The sequence below is a fragment of the Jaculus jaculus genome, chromosome 14, assembly GCF_020740685.1.
Source record: "Jaculus jaculus isolate mJacJac1 chromosome 14, mJacJac1.mat.Y.cur, whole genome shotgun sequence".
In the NCBI taxonomy this organism is placed as follows: Eukaryota; Metazoa; Chordata; class Mammalia; order Rodentia; family Dipodidae; genus Jaculus; species Jaculus jaculus.
The window spans coordinates 35,470,452-35,490,517 of NC_059115.1; the positions used below are offsets into that span (position 1 = coordinate 35,470,452).

The 20,066-nt window shown below is 37.9% G+C and overlaps 1 protein-coding gene across 4 annotated transcripts in view; it reads right to left on the minus strand.

The window, feature by feature from the left end:
- Grm7 (glutamate metabotropic receptor 7) overlaps positions 1-20,066 on the minus strand; it is a 934,876-nt gene that overhangs the window by 620,016 nt on the left and 294,794 nt on the right. For all 4 annotated transcript variants that reach the window (XM_045134253.1, XM_004651486.2, XM_004651485.2 and 1 more), the window contains exon 2: positions 8,440-8,656. In XM_045134253.1, the coding sequence (XP_044990188.1) occupies positions 8,440-8,656 (217 nt within the window). The remainder of the gene's footprint in view (positions 1-8,439; positions 8,657-20,066) is intronic.

The following is a 20,066-nucleotide window of genomic DNA, read 5'->3' on the forward strand; positions in this document are numbered from 1 at the left end:
TGTGTTTGCAGTAATTGGAGGCTCTGGCATGCCCATACTCATTCACTCATTCTCACACACAGTCCCTTTCTCTCACTTACTCTCTCCTTTTTTCCCTCTTTCTCTCAAGTAAATAAAAGTAAGCTATGTTCTTTTCTCCTGCATGCTTACCCTGCTTGAAAAACTTGTATTATTTTCTTTACTTACTTAGCTCATACATCAGTGTGGCTGTCAGAGGCAAACAACATCCTTCACTTTGTCTTTAGATATTTTCCTACCCCCACCCCATTGTTCTCAGAGAAAAAGGGTGGGAATGGAGAAGGGATTACTGGAATATGCATTTCCACCCACTGACTGTTTCTACATACAGCAGAAGTTTGTCATCGTTTGTTTCCAGACCTATGCCAACAATGACAGTCTGACTGCCAGGAGGAATCCACTCTTAGAAATTAGAATGGTATATATCGGGGAAATGATTGAACCAAGAGTTTTCTCAATGGTTATTGATGGTATTTTAATGTGCCTGTTTCCTATAAGTTTCCTGAAAATTTGGGGCAAGAACTCAAAGCTTCTACCTCAAAAATATGGACATTTTTAAGCATAGTTACCATGATATGTGGAAAATAATCATATACCACATTCCTTGGAGAGTAATAATATTTTTCAAAGCAATTTCATACAACAATGAACATTTTGAATAATATCAATATTACAATTGTTTCATATATATATGAAACAATATATATATATATATATATATATATATTTTTTTTTTTTTTTTTTGGTGTTTTGAGGTAGGTTCTTCCTGCCCTACCCAGTCTAGGGCTGGCCTTGAACTCACAATGATTCTCCTACCTCTGCCTCCTGAGTGCTAGGATTAAAGGTATACACCATCATGCCCTTCTTTTTCTTACTAGTGCTTTTTTCTTTCCAGGATGCTTTTTATAAACTTCTATATTACTGTCTTGCCTGGCCAACTTGAATGTAGCTTTGGGGCTTGGTAAAACATCTACCGTTTTGGAGAGTCATTTTGTAGCATCTCTTGTTCTTGTTCTATGTTAATTCTCTTACTGCATTTCTTTTTTTTTGAAAGACATTTTTTTGTTTTATTGTCACTACTGTAGTTTTTGTTTTTATTACTATCCAAGAGAATGCTTGCCACAAAGAAGGTGTTCAGACATACACTGCAATAGCATAAGGCATATGGCCAAAGTACCTGCCCTGGTGTCTTCCATCAGAAAGGTAGCAGATCAATGGTTACTTTAGAAATCCAGAATAGGAAAACTCCCACCGCCTTTACCACACCAGTTACAGCCTTGGAAAGGTCATTCATTTACATATAATTTTGAAATCCTCTTTACATTTAAAATTCTAGTCTGTAAGGGGTCCTTTCCTAAGTATAGAATATTGAAAGTCAAATACAACATGCTGTCCTCAAGAAATTTCCTTTATAATGTAAGAGGAAAATCAGGAAGAATTCTATGACAGACTTATACCTGGGGTGTTGTGGATGTCATAGGAGAGACATCCTTTTATCAATTGTGCTAATTAAAGTTGAAGATAAACAAAAGGTCACATATGTTTATATTAAGCAGAAAATATTTATATTCTCAAACTATAAATTCAGATTCACAGAACCCCGAGGCTAGAGAACCAAAACTAAGAACTTAAGGAAAAATGAAGGAAGGTGAGGCTGTAAGAAGCAACCAAAAGGGAACCATGCTGGCTTGGTGCTGCTGGTCTCTGCTGGAAATAGGAGGCTGAAGATTATACTGGTAGAGCCAACTGATGTAGGGTTCTTCATCTAGTCATTTTCTATCATTTCCACTTCTGGTGTTCTTGGGGCTTAATTCATTTACAGTGTCTGCAGTTTGTGAACCAAATTTCAGTTCTAGAAACGCTAGGAACACACTTGGCCCTTTTCACCTGTACTATGGCATTTAGGCTTATTTCCCTATCAGGCTTGTGCAGGTTGTACTGCACAGTGAAGATAGTTGTTACAGTCAGGTTCGCATTGCTGGTAGAAATCACCCGGTCAAGAGTAGTTTTTTTGGGGGGAAAAAGGTTTATTTTGGCTTACAAGGGTAAAGCACCATGATGGCAGGAAAAATGACGGCATGAGCAGAGGGTGGACATCACCTCCTGGCCCATAAGGTGGACAATAGGAACAGGAGAATATGCAAAACACTGGCGTGGGGAAACTGGCTATACCACTCATAAGCCTGCCCCCAACAATACACTGCCTCTAGGAAGTGTGAATTTACAAATCTCCATCAGCTGGGAACCTACGTTCAGAACACGTAAGTTTATGGGGGACACCTGACTCAAACCACCACACTAGTCTTAGAGACAGATGTAAGCATGTATTGTTAAAAAGACAAATATATGCTTTCCATTCTGAAATGCAAGGAGGAAAGAAAGAAACAGAGAAGAGGGAGAGGAGGAAAGAAGACTGGGCACCACAGAGCTTTATTCAAGACATTATATTTGTAAGAAGTAAACTTGAATTAGCTGGTAATATAGATAGAATACAGAAAATTTGCAAAGGCAATGAGTTTCCCAATAGCCATTGATGCTGAATATGTTGTATGTATCTGGAGCTCAAGGTAGGAATTAATACAATTAAGTATAATGCAGGATTTGGGGGTTCAAGAGAGGTTCCCCAAATTATGGACCTCAAATTTGGGTTCTGTCCTGTCGTAAGGAAAAAAAAATAAATGAGGGCTGCTGGAGAGATGGCTTAGTGGTTAAGCATTTGCCTGTGAAGCCTAAGGACCCTGGTTCAAGGCTTGATTTCCCAGGACCCACGTTAGCCAGACCCACAGGGGGCACACACATCTGGCGATCATTTTCAGTGGCTGGATGCCCTAGCGTGCCCATTCTCTCTCTCTTTCTCTAAGTGCCTCTTTCTCTCTCTGTCACTCTCAAAAAAAAAAAATAAATAAATAAATAAAAATGAACAAAAAAAATTTAAAAAAATGATCTCTTGTATGGATCCACTGGTGAAGTCAAGAGACCAAGCTTAAGCCTGAAATAAAGTGAAAGGCCCAAGAATTCAGAAGCTCAGAAATACTATCACGCTCCAAAGGGAGCTTCAGCGGGCCCCCTGCATACCTCAAACTCCAGGCTTTACTCTCTGTTAGAAGCAAGTAAAAAATCCCTCTTCTCATTATATCAGAGCCCGCTCCTAATATAAAACTAGGTAAAAGGGCATGAGATAGCCCTCAAGGATGAAAAATGAGTAATGAAGTGAACCACTTATTTGGTTTCTGTAAATAGCCTGCACTATAAGCCTTACACTATAAGCCTTAATAGCCCACACTGTTAGCCTTAGTAGCTCGCACCATAAGCTGTAACAGCCTGCCTCAGACCACCAAGGTCACAGGAGGCTGATACCATACTCTGCTACCCCCACCTAAGGAATTGCACAAAGGCTGACCTCCAAGGTCATAGGAGACTGGTACCACACTCTGCTACTCCCACCCAAGGACCTGCGCAAATGCTGACCACCAAGGTCATAAACTAATTGGCTTAGAAACTATGGGGTGGCACAAACTGACTGGCTAACACCCTGCGGGGCTCCTAATATTAGAAAATGATTGGTCTAATGCACAGGCTTTGTTAGAAACCCTATAAAAACTGTCCTGTTCCTGCATTCGGGGCTCTGCAGTCCTCTATCCCTGTGAGATGTACGACTGTGGGCCCCAGCACGCTTGGAATAAAATCCTCTTGCAGTTTGCATCAAGACCGCTTCTCATGAGTGATTTGGGGTGTCACCTTATCCGGGCAGAGCGTGGGGGCCCCCTGCAGGGGTTTTTTCCTACAAAAGCTCCTTGCCGTTGAAAAAAAAAAAAAGGAAAAAAATGATAAAGATGAATTCGTGGATAAATTATTAAGTTTATTTAGAGGGAAATAGCAATTTCTGGAATTTATTTAAGGGAAATTGGGTTCTAGGAAGGAAGGCTAGAGCAAAGTGTTAAAGACATGGGAAATAGAAAACATGCTCTCATGTGGAAAGCACTGCACAGTTTATAAGGTTTCTTTTAGGAAACTTGAGGATTTTAGGGAAAGACTTGAGTAGCCCCCACAAGCAGGAGGGGCATTCATAAAGCCTACTTAAGAGGAGCTGAGGTTCTCAAGGAGATATTAGAGTAGAGCTGCAAGCAGGTGGAAAATAGAACTTTGCTATATATGTAGAGAGACGTAGAAGGAATACACACGGCATCTGTCATGTGCTTTCCAAAGAAGGGAAGTTTAGAGGGCAAACAGTGAAGCTCAAGGAATAATATGGTGGTGGGAAATATTATAGCAGAGACCAAGAAATTTAGAGGAGAAATGAGTAATGAAGAGAGTTGTACTCATGGTTACCCCAAGTTTAAAGAAATTACACGGGTAGTAGAGCCGGAGTTAGTGAGAGGACCGGTGTGATAGATTTAGAGTGTAGGGAAATATTTATGTGGGGGATTCAGAGATCAAGGGAAAATCGTGCATGTAATCAAAGTGAAGTTACCCCAAACTGTAAAGCAAAGGCAAGTAAAAGTTCTCCAGACCAAGAAAAAGAAAGAAAACAGATCTACATATGTGTTTTAGGAAGTCTGGAAGCAAAATTATGTATTATAGGTCATTCCTTTATATGATTTCTTTATCTTTTTTTAACAGACAAAGGGATAAAATTTAGATTTTCATCTCTTCTTAAGATTTAATGTTTGCAAGTCTTCTGTAGTCCAGGAATCATGTTAAATTACAGGGACACAAGACTTGTCTTTACTCTCAGGGGAAGATAAACAATTAGCATCATACAGTATGGTGTTGAACACAATATCTATGAAGGAAACAGGCACTATAAAGCCTCACAATGGGCAAATACAGCCGATCCCTAAGTTCTGAAACACTGTCTACTGAATAACAGTGGACAAGTAGCTCCTGATTCTTTGGTTAATTATTCAATGAAGGAATAGAAGATACTCAAGAGAAGGTGAAGTATTCTTTCTAAAGAATATCTAGTTCATTTGAATAATATTAACTACTTTATAAGTGAAATAACTGCATCAAATAAATACCAGGAATGCCAAAAGAATAGTTTTTAAGTGTTCGTTTACAATTTAGAATGTTGGCATATGTGCTAATGTCATGTCACTAACTCATCATTGTTATCTGTATTATAGTGTGAAGAGGTATCCCTAAATTATCCTAGAAACTGTCTAACAAACTGTGAGAATCATATTTAGTCAATACTCATATAATCTGTGAATCAAACATGGTTCAAGTGCTCTGGTACTGACTAGTGTAATATGGTAACACAAACATTTACTTTGACTTTCACTTAGAAAATGGAGCCTTGAGCACGATGTGATGGCACATGCCTTTAATCCCAACACTCAGGAGGCAGAGGTACGAGGATCACTGTGAGCTCGAGGTTACCCTGAGAATACAGAGTGAATTCCAGGTCAGCCTAGACTAGAGTGAAACCCTACCAATTAAAAAGAAAAAGGAAATGGAGTCTTTGTGTCCAAGCTATGTCATTTAGGTTACTATATTGACCTAAATTTTAGAGTATGCTAGGAAGGAACTTTCTCTCATTCTCTGTAATATTAAGCAAAAGTAGCTATTCTTGACATTGCATGTGAATCCATCATAGAGAAACTTATGCAAATATAATCGCTTTACAAAGTTTTTTCATCTGAGACCATCTTGTTACAGACCTCTTAGAAATTTCAGCACAACATAGGATCCATACTTATTTAAATCTTCCAAGACCATGAAGTAGAAGAATTAGCAAAACTTTGACAGCTTAGAAATAAAATGATGTACATAGGCTTCTGTGTTCCAAACAAATTACATGCTCCCTGATAAAACATGGCTTCTTTCCTCCAATGTGATTCTCTTAATTTGTTCTATTAGAGGATAATATGGGAGAGCTCTCACATATTCTATCACTGTGTGCATGGGGTCACACTTCCTGCCTTGGTGATGAGTAGTGTCTGCCTTACAACTTAAGTCTAAGTAAGTTTTGCAGTAAAAGTACTCTAAAAAGATAAAATACATATTTAAAGAGAAGAATCATTTGCCTATTTATTTACTCCTGTTCCATAGGGACATGCTCTCAGCATGAAGACTTTCACTTAAAATAACTGTCAAGGACACAATCTTCATTTCTTAGCTAGGAATTTCAGTGTTTTGTTGTAGTTGTTGTGTTTTTTTTTTTTTTTTTAATAAAGTGCAACCAGAACCATTCAGACAATAGCATAAGGTAGGTTCAGTTTTACAAAGCTATTGTCCAGAAATTTTGGCATTATATCCTAGGTTATCTTGTGTTAATTTTGAGACCTTCCTGTACTAAGTATGTAGTATAAACTGATATCTGAGCTGTATCTCTGAGTTTATATTAGTATTTCACGTGCATGTTCTCACATTTTCTCTTGACCTTGTCTTAATTTTTTCTACCCTGATATTTCTCTGTCAGCTTCCAGCCTTATTTTGATCAAAGTAAGATTCAAATCAACAAAGGAATAAAAGCAGTCATCCAGAATGATTGTATATAACTCTTTGGGGACTTGGGAACAAAATTGTTAATGAATCCTATAAATCACAGAATGCCACAAGGCCAAAGTTAAAATTTCTTTCCTAATCAGATGGTTTCTAACTGAATTACACTAGACATTTTCCTTTTAAGAAGATAGCAGCTAAGACCAAAGTGCTGAATGAGACAGACATAATCACCTCCAAGAAGTTTGGAGATAAGATAAGGACAGAAATACAAGATATTAACATCTGACAAGAACTGTGGGAGAGCATACCAGAAACAGAAGAGAAAAGGGACTATCTGTGTGAACCTAGAAATGATGCTGAAAAGGTCACCTGTTAACAGTTTGGAACTGACTAGGGAATGACACTCTGAACAAGAGTTTTTAATCAGCAGCCAGAGAGTGACAATGACTCAGATTGCCAGTGACTATTGAAATTATAGCTAATGATGGTCATGTGACTTCAAGACATAAGATTGAGAAAATAACCACATGTTGCTAGTCGTATGTGAAAGCATGGAATAGAGAAGTATGTCTGCAGCTCAAAGTCCTCTTTTCAAGATGGAGGACACGCTTCCTCATGAAATAAAATTCCTGTTTGCTTGTTCACCTTTATAGTCAGTTGAGTTTACTAGTCAGAAATAATTTTTATTTGATCAAATTCTTAGAAATGAAATTGAATACCTTATTTTAGCCTTAAGGATGGCAGAGAGCCAAGTATGGTGGCACACATATTACATATCAACATTTGAGAGGTGAAGGGTAAAGGATCAGGGGTTCAAGGTCATACTTGCCTACATAGCAAGTTCAAGGTTTACTTGGGTTTCATAAGACTCTGTCTCAACACAAAAAACAACATGCTGCATAAAATTTCCAAGTGTGTTATATATGTGTATATTTATGTCTATACACCTATTTTTATTATATCCAGTATTTTCATATGGAAAAACCAGAATATTTATTGTCAAGATTCCTAAATTATGAATTTTCTTTCATTTTTTTTAAACTGTCTAGTATAGAGCTGAGGATATGGCTTAGCATGAAGAGTGCTCTCTGGATAAGCATGAGGATATGAGTTCAAATTCCAGCACTTACATTTAAGAGCCAGGCATAAGCACATATCTCTATGTCTTCAATACTAAGGCAGGGAGAGACTGGAGAATCTCGTGACTCATTTATCAGTCAGTTTAGCCCTAAAACAGCAAATTCAGTGAGAGACCCTTTCTCAAGCAAATAAGGCAGATAGGTGATAGAAGACACCCAATGTTTTCCTCTGGCCAACAAATGCATGTGTGTGTGCATCTTCACACATGTGTGCACACATTAACATACACATACATAGCACATCACTAGAATTCCTTTCTTCCAATTTAAGCTGAATAAAAAAACACAGAAGAATGATCTCTAAATGCTACTAAATAGAAGAATGTTTTTCTCAAAAGAACCTAAAGTTTCAAAGCTTGTTTGCCTGGGTAATTCATTTTGTCTTGGCCAAATCAGGTTGAAACATCACTATTACTCTTCTGAGAATCTGGATGGCCCTGTGCTGAGGTTCACAGAGTTCCAACAAGGTCTACTTATTTTGAAAGACAATTCAGGAAAATAGCATCATGGAGGTATACCTGTGGACACATTATCTCATTCTTATGAACACAAGCTAGATTCACCTCTACCCTCTATTGGACATATGTTGGATAATTTTTGTGAGTACTCCATTCATGTATTCTACCAGTACCTGAGATTTCAGTTTCACACCTTAGAAAATCCCTCTAAAAACAACATGTTTAAGAAAAGATTTTTCCAATGAATTCACAAGGCATAGAAACTGTGATAGCAGGGATAAGGCCATTATCTGCAGCATTTGCTTAATAATATCTCAAGAAACCCTGCAAGACACAGATGTGTAGAGAGGGTAAATTTGAGAATGTCATCCTACCTGCCTCTTTGGAAATCTGTGTGAAGGATTCCACACCTTTCTCTCCATAGCTTCCTTCAGATGCAAGTGTAGATACATAATTCCAGCCCAGGGCTTTGACAATGTCTACCATAGCCTGGGCTTGGAAGGAATCAGGTGGAACCACGCGAGAGAAGAAGTCATAGCGCCGGTCATCACTGAGCTCAGGTGCCGTGGACGCATAACTAATCTGGGGTATCTGAAATGACAAGAAAATGCCACATGAGAATACACCACGGGAGGGGGTTAGGCTCTTCCACACTCACTCAGGATGAGTTACTCAAGACATGGGGCTATGGGGCAAGAGCATCAAATGAGATGCGTCTTTTGCCCAACTACAACACAAGTTTAGACTCACTGCATGCAATAAGCCCCTCATAGTAGGACAAGAGTATTGTATTGGCATCATGCCCATCAATTTTCTCGTTTTAGTAAGAAGGGCAAAGACAGTATTGGAATGACATGACCTGTGTATGGTTAGAGCATTCATAACCTTTCTAACAAGTATTATGCATGATGTCATGCTTTACTTTTTAAAAGCAGAGACTAAAACAATGACACCTTAATTGGAGTGCATTTATATACTAGTTGGGTTGACACAGGTAGCTTTCTACCACCCTTTTCACTAGGCAAGGGCAAACCCTATCATAAATGTTTCACTTCAGTGTCCTTACATTTTGGAAGGTCTTTTACATGTCCTTTGATTTTTTGTGCAGAGCAAGCAGTCTGTGTGGAATCTATAAGGAGCTGATTTCCATGTTCCCTGCTAGGATACTATAGCAGACAGCTTCAATTTTCCTGAGATGAACTTCCAGAACAGGCATGGTTATGGAGGGAGGGATATTTATTGATGCTTACAGATCCAGGGGAAGTTCCATAAATGGCAGAAGAAGCTGGCCTCACTTCATAGGACCAAAACACAGAGGGAAAGAAGCACAAGCCAAAAAGCCAAAAGCCACACAGCACAGCACACTTCAGGAATCCCAGCTACGCACGCTTTGCATACCTTTAGATTGAAATCTGAAACCCACCACCACACCTTAAGATCCACCCAGTGACAATGCCTCCAGCCAGATGGCTACAGATGCAAAATACAGAATAATAAAACACTGACTATATGGGGGGGGGGCATCTATTCAAACTACCACATTCTAGCCCTGGACCCCAATAGATTCATAACCATCACACATTGTAAATTGTACTCAATTCAATTTTAAAGGTCCCCACAGTCTTGACCAATTTAAGACAGTAAGTCTTATAAAATCAAATAAGTTAAGTACTTCCAACATACAAAGGAACAGAATAAACATTTTCAACTGGTATAATGCATAGCAAGGAGAGACTAAAATGATGCAAACTCAACTACCATCACACAACATCACACTTCTGCAGTTCAAGTTCAATATAACTGGAGACTGACAGTCTCCAGATTTGCCAATTATACCCCTCCAGCTAGGCAGAGTAGCCATGGAACATTTCCATGCAAGGCCAACAGGGCACTCTATAGTAGCCCTTGCATAGTCCTGGTATATCCAAAACATCTTCAGGTCTTCATGCAAACCACAGTCCATCTTTCAAAGGCTATTCAGCCTAACAAGGCATCAGGCTCTGCCTCATGCTGCATCTCAACAGCGGCTCCTGTGCAATTCACAACCAATCCTAGTATTTTCCAAGCTTCTGAATCCAACACCAGGTGTATAGGACACAGCCATATTCTCTCTCTATATATATGTATTTTTTTTACATTATTTATTAGAGACAGAGAGAGGGAGAGAGAATGAGAATGGGCACACCAGGGCCTCTAGCCATTGCAAACAAACTTCAGATGCATGTGCCATCATGTGTGTCTGGCTTACATGGCACCTGGAGAATCAAACCTGGGTCCTTAGGCTTTGCAGGTGTACACCTTAACTGCTAAGCCATCTCTCCAGCCCCACAGCCATATTCTTAATTCATGGACAAAACAAATCATAGCCTTGAAAAGCAGGTTCCTTCTCCAGTCAACTCTTTCCAAGACTTTGCATTTTTATGATAATCTTTCCTCAGGCATCCTTTCCATCCATTGTTTTAAAGCAATTGGACCTTCTTCCTTAAGATTGCTAATGTGTTGGCAATAGCAACTTAAGTAACCTAAAACCAATCTCTGTGCCAGTAAATTTAACTTGCTTAAAGTTTTCCAGCTTAAAAATCTTAAATCTCTCAGTAATATCTCTAGCCCAGCACATCAGTCCCTAACAAATGTAATCTTGAACAAACTCTCTGGATTTCAGCAGTAGAATGCAGCCAGCCCTTATGCCAGTAGCCCAGTTCCAACAAAATCTTCTGTAGTCTTTTCTTCCCCCTTGAAAGCTCATAAGGCAAGCCTGAAAGTTAAATACTGTCTGCACTTAGTATTCTCAAACTCTCATCAGGATAGCCCCATAAAACTTGGTTTACCACTCCAGAAGGCATCTTCATTTGCAAGAACCAAGTCCATGCCCATTTCTCCAAATCAAAGGCTCCAAAAGACCAACATCCACATGGCCAGGTACTTCTCAGCCCACTCCTTGGTACCAAGTTCTGTAGCAGACAGCTTCAAATTCCCTGATATGAACTTCCAGACCAGGCACGGTTATGGAGGAAGGGATGTTTATTGAAGCCTACAATCCAGGGGAAGTTCCATAAATGGCAGAAGAAGCTGGCCTGCCTTTACAGGACCAAGAAGAGAAAGAAGAGCACAAGCCTAAAAGCCAAAAGCCACACAGCACAGCACACTTCAAGAACTCTAGTCAGGCACACTTTGCATACCTTTAGATTGAAATCTGAAACTCACCACCACACCTTAGGATCCACCAGTGACACTGCCTCTAGCCAGGTGGCTGCAAATGCAAACTGCAGAGTAATGAAATACTCAATACCTTGGGGGCTATCTCTTCAAACTACCACAGGTAACCTCTGACCTTCCTGTGTAAAATAAATCAGTTTTCCTAAGGAGTTCTGGAACTTGTGTCTTAAAGGACCAAACTAGAGACCCATAAAATGAATCGAGATATCAATTTACCCATCTAGCTTGTGTATCACTTATTTCTTGTGATTTTGGGAAAGTTAGTTACCCAAGTAGTTCTGATACTGATTCTAAATAAATTAAATGTTATATATATATATTATTGTGTGTGTGTGTGTGTGTGTGTGTGTGTGTGTGTGTGTGTTTATATTTATTTAAAGGAGGTATGAAAAAGGGTCGGCAACATCCCATGGACTGTCCTAAGATCACCGTCAATGTAGCCTGTGCTAGTTATCTCTCAAATGCACTTCACCTCACTCCTTATGTGTTGATTCTCCTGTGGAGTCTAAAGCATAAACCATAATTAGTTCAATTAGCTTGTGTGTAAGAATGGTGAACTCAAATAAGACTTTGCTTGAAAATTCTCTCAGGAAATGCCTCTGCTTTATCATAATTCTTCTTCAGATATCTAAGTTTATTTATGAATGTTGATCAGACTGACTCAATAATCTACCTTGATACAAACAACTCAGAAGTAAACTCAACTTGACTTTGTGAGAGGAGCATTTTATGCAATACACCAGTTTGCTTTTTTTTTTTTTTTTTCTGTATGGTTTGGCACTGTAGAAGGCTGTTTACCAGTTATGTGAAGATCAGTTCTTCATCAGCTTTCTGAATTCAATGTTAGCCTCAGATCCTGCAGCCTGGCCTTAGATGACCCCCATCTTCCCTGTGGCCTCCCCATGTTGCACTTCTGCTCTGCTCATTGTCCACTAGAGGGAGGCTATCTGGAATGTCAAAGCCCAAGCCAATAGGGGAACCTTAAAGTGTCTCATCTACAGAAGTGGTGCGTTCAGGATGCTGGAAATAAAATGGTGTTTGGTACTGGTAAGAGCAGGAATTAAATTTTGAGTTTTCTTGACTGTATTTGCTGATGAAGTTTAGTAGCATCATAGTGTTCCTCTGAGAATGCAGGGTTACCTAATGTGCTCTGCTCACCATGGTAGTCAGATAGTGTGGGTGTTAGACACATGAAGTAGTAAAATGGAACGGCCCTATATTTTCCTTATTTGGCTAATCATTCACTACATTTGACATCTCAGTGTAAATAGCTGTCATCTCCCTCTCCCAAGACAAGATAACAGCTTTATACATGTCCTAGTCATTGCTTTAGAAACAATATCTACTATTCTTTGAATTCTGTTATATGCAAGTCAGGCCTGAAAGAAAGTTTTATAAGCACTCTTTCAGCTAGTCACCAGCAAGTACTGTGTACTTGAGTATAGCATATGATAGTATTTTTTATTAGCTTGTTTTCCTAAAAATAATTATATATATATATATATATATATATATATATATATATATATATATGTATACATATATATATATGAGCCAAGCAGCAGAGTTTGACCATGGCCTTGGGTCACAAATCTTTAAAAACAATAAAAGGCCCATCAAATCTGAAAATACCCTGTGCAAACAGATGAATTCCTAATTACAATTTGCTATTACTACAATATTTTAATAATACATCTAAGGAAAGAAGGCAAATAGATTATCAGAATGCAATCCTGTTTTTGCTCATGGTAGTGAGTATTCAGTCTCACTCTGAAAGTCATCTGGATATTCATCCTGAAACAATGATCAAACACTTGGTATAAAAGTTCAGGAACACTGTTTCAATTTTGAGCTCCTACATATATCTTAACTGACCGGGTTTTCTGTGTGATGTTTATAGTTTGGAAGTTAAAACTTAGTTCACAAAAAACTTAAGTGAGTAATCACTTTGGGCAGAAAAGCAGAAGAAGGGGGTGATAGGAGACAGAAAGAGGCTTTTCCTTACAAGAAATAGAAAGGAAAGAAGCCAAGCATGTGAATAACGTTTCCATCAACTTTCACTTGTGGAAATGTAAAAGCTTCACATTGTTGCACAGCTGTTGTTCCTGTCCAAATCCCTTCCCACCTTTGAAAGAAAGAGAGAGAGAGAGAGAAGAAAGAATGCATGCTAATAAAGATGGAGCCAGCCTTCCACTCCAATTTGAATATATGTAGCGGCTGGTAAACACTGGAATGGTAGAGTGCTCCCATGCAACTGCATTTTCTAAACTGTGCCCCATTTTTTTGGAATGAAAATCCTGGTGAAATAGACTTTGTTCCTCATTACCACACACCCTTTGAAAATGATTGCTATCTGTGGTCTATCCTTCCAAGGGTAAATAAGAAATATTCCCTGGCTTAAGACCTGAATTTCAATTCATATCCAGACATACATACTCTTTGAAGTGTACTTATTTCTGTAGTAGGCAAGTTATGAAGTATAATAAAGAATAAAAGACCAAATGGATATTGTTTGTGAGATTAAAATATATTTTTAAGTAAGGAAATTCAACTTAGTCATAGCAATAAAGGTCTGGAAGGACTTATGTAACATATGTAACTTGATGCTGCTTTTACATAGCTCTGATATTTCCTGTTTTGTTACTTGCTTTCAAGCTAATATTTAAGACTACACACTCGTTATTCTGAGGTGTGTGTTCTTCCTGATCCAGACAGCTAACCAAATGATTATTGCTCATTTTCAGAAATTTATTTACTTTTTTTATTTTTGAGAGAGAGAGACAGAGAATTGCACCAGGGCCTCAGCCACTGCAATCAAACTCCAGACACACACGCCACTTCATGGGTATGTATGACCTTGTGCTTGCCTCACCGATATGTATCTGGCATATGTGGGACCTGGAGAGTCAAACGTGGGTCTTTAGGCTTCGAAGGCAAGCACCTTAGCCCCTAAGCCATCTCGCCAGCCCCAGTAATTGAATTCTGTTGTTTTTATCTACCTGCACTTATTTTTGTCTGCTTTTGCAGTGTGTGTGCATGTGTGTATGTGTGTGTGTGTGTGTGTGTGTGTGTGTGTGTGTGTGTGTAGTGTATGTGTGTTATGAATGGTTATATATGTGCATTTATGCATTTCCATGTATGTGTGTGTGTGGAGGCCAGAAGTTAATGTCAGGTACCTTCCTCAGTTTCTCTCTACCTTATTTTATTTAGATAAGGTCTTGCACAGAACCTAGAGCTCATCAATTTGACTAAACAAAATATCAAGCAAACCCCTATGGATCCTCCTATCTCTGCATCCCTAGTGCTGGGATTACAGGTGTACCACTACACCAGCTTTCATGTAAATACTGAGGCCCTGAGCTCAAGTCCTGTCAGGTTTACAACAGCAAGCATTTTACTCACTGAACCATCGCCACAGCCAGTATATTTTCTTTTTCTGCTGCTGAAATACTCCCCTCTTGCCAGTATTCCATGAAATCAAGAAAAATGTATTTTTTATCGAACTTCAGACACATATACCACCTTGTGCATCTGGCTAATGTAGGGAATTGAACCTGTGTTCTTTGGCTTTACAGGCAATTACCTTAACTGCTATGCCATCTCTCCAGCCCAATAAATGATTTTTTGATGAAGAAAATTCAGCATGGTAACATTTCAGCAGTATACATATAGGTATTTCCTCCTTTCTTAAGCCTTTTCTGCAAAATTTTGAAAACAAAAATGGTTTTAATCTTTAATCATAGTATTACATTATTCTTTTAATTCCTAAAAACTTTCCTATTACACAAAAGCAATATTTTTAAATCATGAGTATTAAACAGGGTTAAAAACAGCCACAACCTACTCAGTAATGATAGATTTTTTACTCTTAGAAAAATATTGATACATATTTTGAAATATGTAGAGAATACAAAGAAAGGTAATATTAATGCCTTGATCCATGTTAATATTTTATCTCTTTATTATCTATGCCTATGGTTATCAAATATACTCTTATTAATAGATGAGTTTTAGTCTTGTCTTTCCTCCTCTAACTCTTCCTTTCTCTGTATTTCCTTTTCTGTAATATGAACATTTACTCTAACCTTCACTGTGAAATATCTAATTTTTTTTCAAATATTAATTATCATTCAGACACAGAAGAAAAAACCCACAGCTGTCAAGTGTTTGTACCCATCCATTAGTTATTCCTTACATATATGGTCAGGAAGGTTCTTCAAAATGAGAGAAATATTTACATGTGTCATTGAAAATTTTCTTTATGTGAATGTTATTTCAAATTGTTCTATCAGATAGAAAAGCTTTTTAAATTGCTATGTAGTTTTCCCAACACCATTTGTGAAGTAACTAATCATGCTTTACTTGTAGGAAAGACTATTTGTTATTGTATATTAAATTATTAAGCTGTTCTTACATATTAACACTGGAATTTCTAGCTTTGGGGCCAGCATTTTACTCTTTTAGTTCTTACATGTTCAGTGGTTTAAGATTATATGAGTGTAACATATTCCTTCTTTGTAATTATTCTTTTGAAAATGACCTGAGTAATCTCATATGTTTAGTTTTCCATACAAATGTTAGAATGATGTTTTCAAATTTATTTTTAAAGTTGCATGATTCTGATGAGAATTACATTATAGCTATACATTAATTTGGATAGAATTAATATGATACTTTATATCATTATAAATGTTATATAAATAAATATTAGTTAGCTTGATATCACTATCTTCTCTTATGAAAAATAGCTATTTTATTTTTTATTTTTATTCTGTTTTAACTTTTACTGTCAAGATAACTTAGCAATTGTCTCCACATAGACTTAGTATTTTGCTTTTTTATTTCAAAAATATACTTATTTTCAGGAGGTAAATTTATTGTTTTGTTATCTACATTGCTGGAATATAGACATGAATTAATTTTTGGATATTTGCTTTTTTCACTTGCACCCTTGTTGAAACTGTCATTACCCTAAATAGCTTTCAGTTTGTTTCCTTGGTATCTCTAGATAAGTATAATAGTTTACATTTTTACATTAATTATAACACCTAGAATTTCCAGAAAAACAAAGAGTGGGAGAAATTACTTCATATTTTTCCATAGTAATCATTCATGAAGAATTAAGCTTATCATTTAAATTTCTGTCATTTAATAAACTTTTTAAGGTTAAATACATTTCTTCAGATTTAGAAAGGAACTTTGAAAATTGAAAACTAACTTCTAGTTCACTTGGCCTATTTTCATGCCTGATATATAAATTTAAAACTGCCTTCAACAATATCTGAGAATTCTTGTGCAATACGCATTTCACCGTCAGCTGACTTGTTTCCTGAAAGAATTTACTCCTCATCTTCTATCAGTGCAAGATGTCTTTATATAACTGGGACACTGTGCCTTCTCACATGAGGGGTGGCATCCCTAGAACTGTCACCAGGAATCCTTAATCCTCACAATGAAACAACAAATTTCAGTTTTCCTGACTTTACAAGTAAAGAAGCTACAGAACAAAAAAGATTCTAAGGTCACTTGTAAGTAGTGGCCTACCTGGGACTCAGGCTGAGTCAGTTTCTAGAGACATTCCTCCTAACTTCCATGCTGACATTCCTCTTCAGGAAAACATTATGTTTATAGCAAGCAGTGCCCATGCAGAAACTCCTTCCCACTTATGTGCTTCTCTTGCCTTGTTGGATGACACTGAAGCATTCTCTTCTTGCACTTTTTGTTCTTTCCTGGCATCTACACACTTGCAATCTTACTACCTTTTGTCCTCTCACATGAGAAAGACCAATACTTCAGAAGTTTCCAACTTAGAAAGGACTTTGCTCCAGGCCCTCAGTAGCTTCTCCTATCTCTGTCTTTACAACTGCTGTCCTGGCAGGCACAAAACAATATTTCACTGCACATTTGACTAGCATTCTCTGCTGATTCCCCCCCCCCCCCCCCCCTCTCTCTCTCTCTCTCTCTCTCTCTCTCTCTATATATATATATATATATATATATATATATATACACACATATATATATATGTATGTATGTATATATATATATGTGTGTGTGTGTGTGTGTGTGTGTGTGTGTGTGTGTGTATACACATATATATGATGTATGTAAATTTATTTGAGAGAAAGAAGAAGAGAGAGAGAAAATGGGTGCACCAGAGCTTCTAGCCACTACAAATCAGATGCATGCACTATCTTCTGCAACTGGCTTACATGGGTCCTGGGAATTTGAACCGAGGTCCTTTGGCTTTGCAGGCAAGTGCCTTACCATTAACCCATCTCTCTAGCCCCTCTTCTGATTTTTGATGTTGAGTACCTCTTTGTATGTCCTTGGTCCATTTGTAAGCTTAGTTTAGAGAAATATATTTTTAGGTCTTCATCCATTTTTATCTCTCTTTCTTTTTCTTTTTTTTTTTTTTTTTTGGTTTTTCGAGGTAGGTCTCATGCTAGTCCAGGCTGACCAGGAACTCTATATAGTCTCAGGGTGGCCTCAAACTCTCAGTGATCCTCCTACCTCCACCTCCCAAGTGCTGGGATTAAAGGCGTGCACCATCACGCCCGGCTACTTCATCCATTTTTAAACCAGGATATGTGACATAGTGCTTGGTGTGAATTCTTCATGTATACTTGGGTATTGACATTGACTATGGTTTCAATCTGAAATAACCCCCACAAACCCATATGATTGAATACTTGGTCCCCAGATAGTGGTGGTGTTTGGAGATGATAAAAACGTTTGGACTTAGAAATGGGGCACATGAGTTATAGCCCAAACTTAGTTCAGCTGGGGTCTCTCTGCTTTCTGATTGATGTCCTCTAACCAACAGTTGGCATGAGCTTCAGCCAACACAGACCATACATCACCATGCCTTTCCCCAAATAACTATCCCCTTCAGTATTGAACTAAAATAACTCCTCTCTTGATTCTTTTGAGTATTTTAGCACTATGGTGAGCAAAACAACTAATGCAATGTCCTGTAACAGTGACTATGTATACAAACTTTCTTCTCCCCCTAGTCTCTCTATTTAGTTGATTATTTCCAGTGTAATACAGAAGCTTTCTTGGCTGCTGTAATCACATTTACATATTTTTGCATTTGAAGCCTAAGATTTTGATATGTCAACAAAGGAGCAAATAAAACCAATGCCAAGGCCAAGGTGAAGAAAGTAGCCTTTCCTTCTCACAATCTGTTAATACCAAACCTGTAAAAGTAGCTCTATGGCTTCAGTAATGTCAAGGACTCCAGTGTCTATAGTTCTAGAATTTTATTGCAAGAAGAAAATATATTTGCTTGGATAACCTTTATGATTTATATAATACTCTATACCTTGAAAATAAATACTTATGAATGAATTCACATTTTCATATCAAAAATATAAAAGCCAAGCATAGTGGCACATACTTTAATCCCATCACTCAGGAGGCAGTGTTAGGAAGATCTCCATGAGTTCAAGGCAACCCGGAAGACTACCTAGTGAACCCCTGTTCAGCATGGGCCAGAGTGAGACCCTATCTTGAAAACACAAAAACGAAAAAATTCTTTAATACAAGACTACTCCATAGAAATCACTTTTTCCTCTAGGATATTAATTTTTATTTTATTTTTATTTAGTTATTTGACATAGAGATTGAGAGAGAGGAAAGAGAGAGAATTGGTATGCCATGGCCTCTAGCCACTGCAAATGAACTCCAGACTCTGTGCCACCTTGTGCATCTGGCTTATGTGGGTCCTGGGGGTATTGAACCTGGATCATTTGGCTTTACAGGAAAGTGCTGTAACCACTAAGCCATCTCTCTAGCCCAGGATATTTATTCTTAGTGTTTGTATGTATTGAAATTGTGCATGTCACAGTGCACACGTGTAGGTCTGAGGACAAATGACATGCTTTTCCTCTCCCCTCACCCTACTTGAGACAGAATCTCCATTGCTACTTTTTTATTTCCTTATTTTTACTATGACAGACTTTGTAGCAATGAACATTCTTGACAGAGGTTCTTAAGAAACATGTATGATTATCATTAACAAGATACTGACAAATGTTCTTCAGAGTGGTAGTTGTGACTTTCACCACAAGCTCATGAATCTTTCTATTACCCTGTTAGCTACGTGCCAGAATACTGGTCTAAAGCTATGCAGCATGCACAGCGATTTGTAAGAGAGAAGTCGCCAACAGTGTTAACCAGCAATAGGCCATGAAAGCCTTACAGTTGGCCAGTCAGACCAAATGTGCCAACTAGGGTAACAATTGTATGTCTGTTATATGGGAAACCAACTGCCCCCTGGTTGGATTGAAAGACCACTCCTAGTACTGAAAACCTAGTTAAAAGTCTACTGCTGGGGAAGTCATAAATCCTAGGGGAGTGACAACTACTGTTATCTGGTTAAATGAATATATTATGCCCACAAAACTGCCCTCTAAACAATGATATCTATTTTGTTTATGCCTCTTTACTTCATATATACCAGTTTATCTGTCCCACAAGCTTCAGAATTCTGACTTTGCCTCTCATTACCCTAAGGTGTTAGGATCACAGATAGATGCATCACTAAGTGACCAGCTTTACATGGTTGCTGAGTAGTTGAACTCCAACCAGTAGACTTACAGGCAAGCACCTTAAACTGGTGACTCATCTCGCCAACCTCCATCTAGAGTTCAGCACATTCTCAAACCCTATAGATGAAAGTCTGCTTTTGTAACACTAAATAACTTTACAGACCAATCAAATAAAATCTGTCATTTTTTTTAATATTAATCCTTCAGGTCAATTAAAAGCTTACAAAAAC